The following is a 9723-nucleotide window of genomic DNA, read 5'->3' on the forward strand; positions in this document are numbered from 1 at the left end:
CCCGAGGCCGACCGAAAAAGGATGAGGCCTGACATCCTGTTCATCCCATCCCTACCACGCTCTGACGTGGGGGCTAGTGGGCCCCGCGGCCTTACAACCGCCGGCCGACGGCAACACAAAGTTTACCTGATAGAAGTTGGTTACACATCGGACCTCCACCACAGCGAAAAGTGTGACCAGAAACAAGCCCAGCACACCCGCCTAGCCGACGCCCTGCGGGATGCCGGCTGGGACGTAGTATATAAAAAGGAGCAGATTGTGACGCTGGGTCACGGCGGCACTGTGTCAAACACCTTGGAACCCCTCCTCCGGTCGCTGGGTGCCACCACCACATCAGCAAAATCCTGCTGCTCACGCATACACATGCACAGTGTCATCTGCCTGCGCACCACATCCCTTCTCTACTACCGCCTTGAGCGTGAAATGGGGATTGTGAACTCACGCCACGTCGGTCCCACTGGCGGCGCCACGGCTGCTGGCCCCAGCCCTCGCGATCCAGGCTAACTTTCCACCTTTTGACACGGTGGGGTGAGCAAAACTCACCCCTCCTTAAGAAACGCGGCCTCCTTCGTGAACCGCGTACATATTATTATTATTATTATTCCTATATCATAAGAAGAATAATAATAGAAACCGGACTTAGCCGCGCGGGCCATCCTCCGGGGCCGGGGCGCCGGGCGTGAGGGACCCAGCTTTGTTGCGAGGAGCGTCGCGCGTGCTCGCGACATAGCTGGGGCCGCATACGGGAGTGCGCTCCGCGGCGTTTGTGTCGGAACCGCGGCCATTTGCTGTCCGGGCAGCCGTGAGGGACCCAGTTGTGTAAATACAGTGCACAGAATTCGGCCCCCCACTTAAGAACGCTGCGTCGCCGAGTTGAGTATCGGGTTTGCGCGAGCACCGGTGTGTGGCCGCGTGGCCCCATAAAAGGGACCCAGAATTATGAATAGCAATTAAGAGGCAGCGTGCGCATCAGGAACCGGCGAGACTGCAAAGTGGTGGCTGTCAGCTCGGTCGCGCTGCGAGGTCGTCACAGGCCGAACTTGCACTGACTGAAAACGTTTGGATGAAAACGAGGTTCTTCGGGGAAGTGTATACTTGCGCGGGTGCGCAGGGACGCACCATTGCGTCAGCCAGTTTGAGTGCAGGGCCCAGGCGAGTCCGCACGCCCCTGAATCTAACGACTGTAATCGTCATTGTCTCGCAGAGCAATACTCAAACGCACTTTCGTCACCAACTTACAAAAAGGGTCTCGTAGCGGCCCAACCAAAAAAAGCGATAGGGCGCTTTATTCTGACCGGCAGCGCGTCACAACAGCAAGCAAGTAGTATACCGGTGTAGCAGGTGCGGCGTGCGTGACGTTTGGGGCCCGTTCGGTGTGGGGACCTGGCGATGTGGTCGCGACGTGACATTGCCGCTTTACAGTTCGCGGCCGGGGTCCAGCCAAGCGCGCATGGCTGCGAGGGCGACAGGGCACGCACCTGGAACACTACCGGGCCAGAAGTATGGTGTCGGCGAAGTATTCAGCCGGGACCGTCGGGTTTGTGCTAGGTTCACACTCGCATCCACCTGAGTCCCCCCACCCCACTCCGTGAGTCCCTCGCCACCCCCCCCCCCTCTCCACGCCCCCTCAACTCCCCCCCCCTTGCCGCTTTCTGCATTGTGCCCGCCACAACGTGATCGTTCAGGCAGAGAATGGGCAAGAAAGTGTATGGAGCGAAAGGGAAGAACGGCGGAAAGCATGCGGCTGAGGTGGGTGCCAGGGCGGTGCGAGAGCTGGCGTTGAGGTACACTCTGTGGGGTTGGGGCGCGCGGGGGCGGGGCGGGGCTGGCAGCGTGTTCGTGGCGGGGTAGGTGCAGGTGCGTGTATGAATTTGGTGACGGAACAGCAGAGCACTAGAAGGGGCGAGTGCTGTGTGCCAGAGGGTTTGGTCCAAGTGCAGGGTTACTTGGTGTGCGGTAACACCCTGCGTGTACACGTATAAATTGCAACTGGGCGCAGGGCATTGTGTTGAGTCCCCCTCCCTAAACATTCTTCACGTGCAGGCAAAGTCACCAGGCTGCGGTTGCGTGGTGCAGCCAGCCCCGCAGCTGCTGCGGGCCATGGTGAACCCGCGCGCTCTGCGCACCAGCAAGGTGCCTCGCTGTGTACCAACTGGCGGGGCATTGGGCGAGCGGACATGCGGGGCCTGGAGCAGCAACACGGTGAACGGCGAGTCGCTGCCTCCAGTGCAGCGACCTGCACCGGCGGCTGTCAAGGCGCAGCAGGCCGTGCTGGCCAAGATGCGAGCACAGCTGTGGCGCCGGGCGCACCCATCCGCTGTCCACCAGCAGAACCTCAGCGTCATCAACGCCTGGTCGGAGCAAGTGGCCACGATGCCAGTCGTGGATGCTACCTTTGGCTTTGAGCCGGCGGAGGCACCGGCGGAGGCACCGGTGGTGGCGGCGGAGGAGGTGGTGTTGGTGGAGGAGGATGTAGTGCTGGAGGTGGCGGCGGCCGATGTGCAGGCAGCAGAGGAGGTGAGGCATGCGCAGCTTCGCTGACTAATGTGTAGGGGTTGGGTGCCTCTTTGGGCTGCAATGCGCTGAATGTGCTGGGTTGAGTGTGCAACGCATGACTTGCAACGGCTGTAACTTTTGTCCTGCTGGCAGGCGCGCTGGCGGCCCCCCCCTCCTGTCCCCGCCAACAGCCGGTGGGGTGGCCGCTTCGACGTGCTAGGGCGTCTGCAGGGCAGCGGCGACTGGGCGGACCTGGGCATTGTTGAGCAGCAGGTGAGCAGGTTCAGGCAATGGCGTGCATGGGGCACGGTGAAGCGGGTGTGTGCTGTGCCGTATGCCAACTAACGGGGGTCGCCAGCAAGTATGTTGTAGGCTGGGTTTATTTATTGCAGGTTCAGCATTGCCAACCACTGCCGTGTGCTGTCGACCTCATACTCTTTGCCTTCAGGACACGGCAGTGGGTGCGAGCGCGGACTCAGGCACGGGGCTGGAGGCGGAAGCGGATGTGGATGACAAGGCTGCAGTGGGCGGCAAGGCAGATGCCATGGCCGAGGACATCGCGCTGCCAGGTCGCACGGCCGCCAAGGCAGTTAAGCTGCCATACAACCTGCGGAAGCCGCTCCACAAGCAGCGCGACCTGCAGTGCCGTGCACGGGAGAAGAAGCGGCTGCTCAAGCAGCCGCTGGAGCAGTGGGAGATGGACGCATGCCAGTCAGGCCGGCCTGGACAGCAGAAGCAGGAGAAGCAGCCGCAGCACCAGAAGCAGCGGCGGCAACAGCAGGCAGCCGGGGAGGGCAAGGGTGAGGCGGCCAAGTCAGTGCAGGACCGGCAGCACATCAAGCGGCTTGCGCGGCGGCTCTACCACCGGGTGAGGGGAGCGAGCTGCTGTGCAAGCCCTGCTGTTTTCATTGTTTGTAAGTGCACGTGGGCCGAAGTTAGGGGCTGTCAATACCAAGCAAGTGAGCATCACATTGTCGCCGCAGGTTGCACTCAAGCAGACGGCTGCGGCACGTGCTGCCAGCGAGGCGCAACGGGCGAAGATGCGGGCGGTGCAGGCAGACATGGCGCGCGCACGCGCACAGGCAGAGGTAAGTGGGGCCAGGCCATGGGCGGGGCGGTATGCTGGGAGTTTCATTCCGGCCCCACTTATGAATGCGGATGTTACAGAGGGGACAGTCGTATGGAACATAATGTTGCTGATGTGTCCATGTAGGCACTGCTTGACTCAGCCCGTAAGCATGGATGGCTGAGTCCCTGGCGTGACTACAGCGTCCGCACCAAGGCCAGCGGCATGTATGTGTTAGAGGAACTCACCGCCGTCATGCTGGAGGTGTGCCCATTCTTGGCAAGGGTGAGGCGAGGCACGACATATGTAGTTTGTGCCCATGCTGTCTCACAAGCAGTGCCACTTGCGCGCAGGAGCTGCATCATTATTGCCTGGTGAATCGCGTGCAGCTCCTGCGCGCAAGTGGCACTGCTTGTGGTGGGGACAGGAGTGTAGGCAGGGAAGGGGGTCTAAGGTTGCGGCGTACCAAATGCTAAGAGGCTGCTGCCGGGTGATCATGTGGGGGTTACTATAGGTAATGTTGGAGCCTTCATTGCTCCCAGCAACATGTCCATGCGAACATTTTGTGATACAGCTGCAAATTATGGGGCATATCGAACACCATGTGCACCCACTGCCTTTCTCAGCCTTGCTGGGTGTGGCGTGCATTGGTGTGGCATTGGCCATCCCTACCCCAACCCCAACCCAGCCCATGGCCACAATCCCGCCGGGAATGTGCATGAATCTATGTCCACATAATAATAATAATTCAAACGCCGGCCCATGGGGCCTGGCGTGGATTATCGGGGTAAGGTGGCTAGGGCGAGGAGGCCCGTCCCCCTCGCGCTGCCACCTCACCACGCACTCCGAGGAGGTGTGGGGGAGCCGTGGCTCACCCGCCTCTCGGTTTGAGTTCCTGCTCGGTTACTCGGCGCATTTTGATAATGCCGCCCGCACTGTTCACAGCGTGTGTGTGGAGCCTCTCTCCGCATACTCGTGCGGCTGTGTGGGTCACCCCAAGTTGAGAGGTGAGCAGCTTAGTGAGGTTGCAAGGGATGGCCCCAGTCACTCCGAGCGCAAGGCATTCATTGGTGGAGTAGTGGACCGTCCATCCGGCCGCTTCCAGCAGTCGCTTGAGTTCTTGGTGTTGTTGAGATTTTTCTTCCCGCTTGTCCAAATGGCGGACGTCAGAGCTGTAACCGATTTCAAGGATATAGATGGGCAGCCGTGCTTTGTTCAGGGGCGGGCGGTACCCTTCTCTATGTGTTTCATGGGCGGGCAGGTTTGGGATGAACAGAATGTCAGGTCTGAGCCTTGTAATAAGGGGTGATGATGTCCTCTCCGCAGCCAGCCAGGCGGGGGGGCGTTGTGCAGACGCATAGTGTGGCAGGTCGGCTAGGGGGCCCGCATCCATGACCATGAACCCGTTCCCGTAGGTCCCTTTGGAGATGCATTTGGCGATACGCTGGACTGCCCAGTTGTGCCGATTGATGTACGCGCCTTTCATTTTAGGGTGTGTGCAGCCTCCGAGGATGTGCCCTCCGGAGTCAGGGGTGTGGCAGAGGGGGCAGTTGCCGTTCCCTCCCAGGCGGTAGCGCCGTTTAAGCTGTGCGTTGAAGAGGTAGCCGTAGCGGGCGTAGAGTATTTGCTTGACCAGCCAGGGGTGCCTGGTGGAGCTGGCGAGGGTGCGGTTGCTGAGGGTGGGGCACATGTTGGCAGATGCTTCCGCCCATTGCTCCAGCACTGGTGTATTATTGGTAAAGCCTTGTTGTGCTTCGGGGGGCAATGAGTTCAGGACTCCACGGTTTAGGTCGCTTAGGTAGAAATTGTCAGAGTTGCGTTTGGGCCACCAGATGTTGGACCACGGTTCGTCTGGTGCTAAGCGTATGGCCTGCCCCATGGCCTCCATGTCGTTGGCGGCGACTTTGGCTGCACCTTTGTCAGCTTCCTCGTTGCCGTGGAGCCCTGTGTGAGAGCGGACTTTCAGCAGCTGGACTGGGACCCCGGCGTCGGCATACATTTGTAGCTCGTGGAGAATGTTTTCCAGCAGGTTTTTATGCTTGGATAGTAGGAGTCGTTGTGGTGCAGTAAGGGCTCGGCGGATCAAGTAGAGAGACACTAGGGAATCACTGGCTATGGTTACTTGGGTCATGCCCATCAGACAGAGTCGGGGGCGGATGTATTCTAACGCAACGAGAATGGCTGATAGTTCGGCTCTCTGGATTGTGTTGGTGCTGTTGAGGCCGCCTGGTTCGACGTAGATGTGTTCGGTCTGTTGGGACCACGCGCAAGCACCGAGTTTGTTCATTTCGTTGCCATCTTCACCGGCCGCAACTTTGATGCAAGATCCGTCGGTCCAAACAATGGTGGCGGCATCGTACAGGTAGCTGCTCCGAGCGGGGAAGGCAGCTCGTGTGGTGTAGAGGGCAGAGAGCGTGGGCATGGGCGTAGGGCATGTGTCCAGGCCCTGTGCTGCTGGTGCTTGGGGTCTAGTTAGCTGCTTTGCACGGGCTTTTGCACGGTGGCTGTATGGTCGGCCCGGTGGGGCTGTGCGGTCACGGGGGAGGGTTACGCGCGCGGGCCACTCCAGTGGTTGTCGGCGCCCTGGGGGTTGCGAGGTCGGTGGCGGCACCGCTCCAAGTTCGGCCAGGGAGGTTTGGAGACGTGTCAGGTTGTTGTTGGAGTTGAGTGCTTGTACCCCTGTGGTGTTCGCAATGAGGAGTAGCTGCAGGCCCTGCTTGCTGCTGGCAGCCTCGTCGGCCGCCCCAAGGCCATCTAACATGCTAGAGGCGGATACGCCAGGTGGAATCAGGGCCAGGATGGTGACATGTGGACTCGCAAGGCACCGGCTGGCGGCGCCTTTGCCTTGTGGGATAATCATGAAGGTGATGGCGGGGGTGGCCTGGTGTTCTAGGTGTTCGATCGATGCTGTTGCCCACGCCAGTGCCTTTGTGCAGGCGTCTGGGTCAGGGTCAGGGTGGGCGAGGGAAAGGCCATCAAACGGGGCCGTGTACGCATCATGTGAGGCCCCGAAGAGGGAGTCAGCTGCGTGTTGGCTGTAATATTTAGTGGCCCGGCCCGAGCAGTTGAGTGGAGAGGCAAACCGTTCCACCAGCCCCACTGGGCGGTCAGGGTCTGAGTGTGTCGAGGCAAGGCAGTTGTACAGCGCCAGCTTCAGGGACTCGGGGAGAGAGCGCTCACGTGTGGGGGCCGACTTGCATGTCTTGCCTTTGCTGTCTACCCGTGTGCGGAGTAGCAGTTTAGCCAAGTCTTCCGGGAAGCCCCCTTGAGATCGGTGCGGGCTGGTTGCGTCATGGTGGGTAGATAGGGCGTGTTCATACCGAGCTTTAAGAGTCAGCAAGGTACCTAGCGTAACGGATGCTATGTGGCGTCCGGTAGGGTTGTAGACGTGGGCGAGGGTGCGTTCATCAGTGTATGTGTCTGGGATTTGGATTGTATACCTTCCGGTGGGGTGGACGTCGAGGTAGGGATTGCACGGGTTGGTGTCAATGCGCGTGTTCTGTTTGGTGGTGCGTCGGACGTGGGACGCGGCCACGTCGGCTTGCGTCCATCGTCCTTGCTGTTGGGCAGGTGTAAGACGGGCGTCTTTGGGCTTGGGTTGTGGCGTGGGTGTAGGGGGTTCTGCAAGTTTCCGCAGGTGTTCGGAGATGGCAGGGGTCCACCCTTGGAGGGTGGGGCATTTGTCTACGGGTTCGCTGGTGGGGTCCCATTTCATGCGCAGTGTAGTGTATGGGTTGTGACATAACAAAGCATAAGACCGCTGGGCAGCGCAGTGCAGCGCTCGTACCTTACGAAGGTGGTACCTGTACGGCATCTGTGCTGGAGATAGATGTAAAAGTATGTGTGGAAGGTCAAGGCACGGATGGCATATGTGTGAATGTTAATTTGTAACATCTTGGCCATGCATGGTAGCCCCAATCAATCAAGGTCCGTGCCTCCCTCCCCAGGGGGGGTAGATAGATGTGAAGCCATCGTCCGTCCACCGTTTTGCAGAATTGCAGCAGTCAGTCCTCCCTGATGCTGCGGGGCTGAGCCCATATATATTCCAGCTGTACAAAGCTGACACCCCTTGTTTCGGCGCTCTATCTACGCTGCTTGGGGCCGCGGTGCATAACTGGAAATCCATAACTCCGCAAGTTCAGTCGGCACGGTTTAAGTGTTGCGAGCGCGACCAGTGATGAGAGATTGAGCGGTGAGACGGAACGCCGAGACAGGGCACGGGAAGCATCAAGTGCGTGGCTGAGTCACGAGCGAGAAACATGTTACACATATTGATGTATGACACATGGACATACGTCGCCGCCACGCAATCAATGCATGGTTGGAGCACTTTTGGAGCGGCAGGTAGGGCCAGGCTGCTGGGCACCGGGTGACCTTTGATCAGTGCAATCTGCAGTCACACCACTGGACCCATTCGGTCCGCGTGCGTGCGTGCTGCCGCCCGCTGCTGGCAGCTAGCCCCAACAGCATGCCCAGCAGCTCGTCTACACCATCAATGCTTCAATGCGGCCTCCAAAAGCACACATCCAGCCGCCCACATGTTTGCGTTGGTGGCACCGACCAACCATCCAAAAGGCCCAGGCCCACCCAACAAATTGCCGTGCTCGCCGATCGCAGTGCCTGCATGCAGCACCAGCACGCCGCAAGCCCACTGGACCATTTCAGCTGGGTTGCTGCTGCCAACACGAATACACCACACCCCGTCGGCCAGCAGGGCAAACAACACACACAGCACACACAACGCCTCCGCCCTGTAACGGGAGATTCGCTCCCTTGTCAACCTAGGCGGCAATCCTCTTGTTACACGTCCAGGGGCGCACTTTCGCCGCGTGAGGCTGCATACGGTTGCCGGATCCAGCCAAATACCCCTCTTGTTACACGTCGCTCCCTTGTCAACCTAGGCGGCAATCCTCTTGTTACACGTCCAGGGGCGCACTTTCGCCGCGTGAGGCTGCATACGGTTGCCGGATCCAGCCAAATACCCCTTTACGGGGGGTTTAGGGGGCTCTAGACGCTAAACACTAGGCAGTTCTTGGGCCCAGGGGTGCCGTGGGCGAGAACGTTGTTAGGGCTCTTATCGCCGGCGGCAGCGGCCCACCCCTGGAAGATGCAACCCCTGCGTATAGCTGTAGCTGTATATTTACGGCTGAGGAGTTTGCTCTCGACACTTCTCGACAAATTATTGACACACCGCGCGTCTGCTACTGGTCGTCCACCCCTTCTTCCACGCAGCGACAGCAGCAGCAGCAGGCGGCCGACGTAGCCGAGCAAGCAACGTTTGATACCCGTGTCCCCGAGACTTAGACGGCGTCTGGCAGTTGCATTCACTACAGGCGACCCGTTGTATTCTTATACAGTTTCGGCTCATGGGGCTGTAGCAAGCATTTCAACACCAAGCAATCCCAACAGCACGGCAACGCCTTCTGCAAGGTGTGGTCGTATCCAACCCGGTCTCACCCGGGGCGTGCCCATACCCGGGGCACCGTCCAAAGCTCAAACTTAGCCCCTGCGCCCAGCTATCAGTGCCGACTGATCGTGGCCTGCATCGACGTTTGTTGTAGTCGATATTAGGGGGGGGGGGCTCTCCTGGTCGATATGCAGCCCCTCGAGCTGACGCGGACGGTGCCGGGCAGCCGCAGCAGCCCCAGCAGCCCCAGCAGGAGCAGGCTGCGGCTGCAAGCAACGCCAACGGCCAGTCGGCGGTGACGCTGCGGCGGCTGCTGGAGGCTGCGGCGGCCGCCTCTGCGGCGGGGCAGCGGCGCGAGTACATCCGCAGGTGGCGACGGCAGCGCCGCAGCCAGGGGGCCGCGGAGAGCAGCGCATGTGTGAGCTGGTGGCGGCCGCGGCGGCTGCAGAGGCGGCGGCGACAAGGGGCTCTGGTGACCACGCCGGCGGCGGCTGCAATGGCACCAGCGGCGGGCGCACCGGCGGTGGGCTGGCGGGCATGCTTGCGCGCCTGAACGAACTGCGGCTGCGGCTGTGAGCTGAGGGCTGCGAGCTGTGAGGCACGAGTGGGCGGCGGCTTTCCATGGCGCTTTGGGCGCAGCTGCCTATGCAAGTGGAATGCGCTCGCGTTGACTCGTGCTTATGTATGACGGGGCTCCAGGCCTCGGGACAGGCTTTTAAACAAGTGAGGTGTGGGTTCATAGGGTTGCGCGCCG

General features: G+C 60.4%; 1 protein-coding gene across 1 annotated transcript; it reads left to right on the forward strand.

The window, feature by feature from the left end:
• Window positions 1-624: 624 nt before the first annotated feature.
• On the forward strand, window positions 625-4873 carry CHLRE_15g637900v5 (uncharacterized protein). The gene is made up of 8 exons (XM_043070575.1): window positions 625-1341; window positions 1686-1749; window positions 2044-2517; window positions 2650-2769; window positions 2945-3364; window positions 3480-3584; window positions 3710-3847; window positions 3916-4873. The coding sequence occupies exons 2-8, from the start codon at window positions 1693-1695 to the stop codon at window positions 4036-4038; spliced, it is 1437 nt and encodes a 478-aa protein (XP_042916474.1). The 5' UTR covers window positions 625-1341; window positions 1686-1692; the 3' UTR covers window positions 4039-4873.
• The last annotated feature ends 4850 nt before the right edge of the window (window positions 4874-9723 follow it).

This window comes from Chlamydomonas reinhardtii, chromosome 15 (genome assembly GCF_000002595.2).
Source record: "Chlamydomonas reinhardtii strain CC-503 cw92 mt+ chromosome 15, whole genome shotgun sequence".
Lineage (NCBI taxonomy): Eukaryota > Viridiplantae > Chlorophyta > Chlorophyceae > Chlamydomonadales > Chlamydomonadaceae > Chlamydomonas > Chlamydomonas reinhardtii.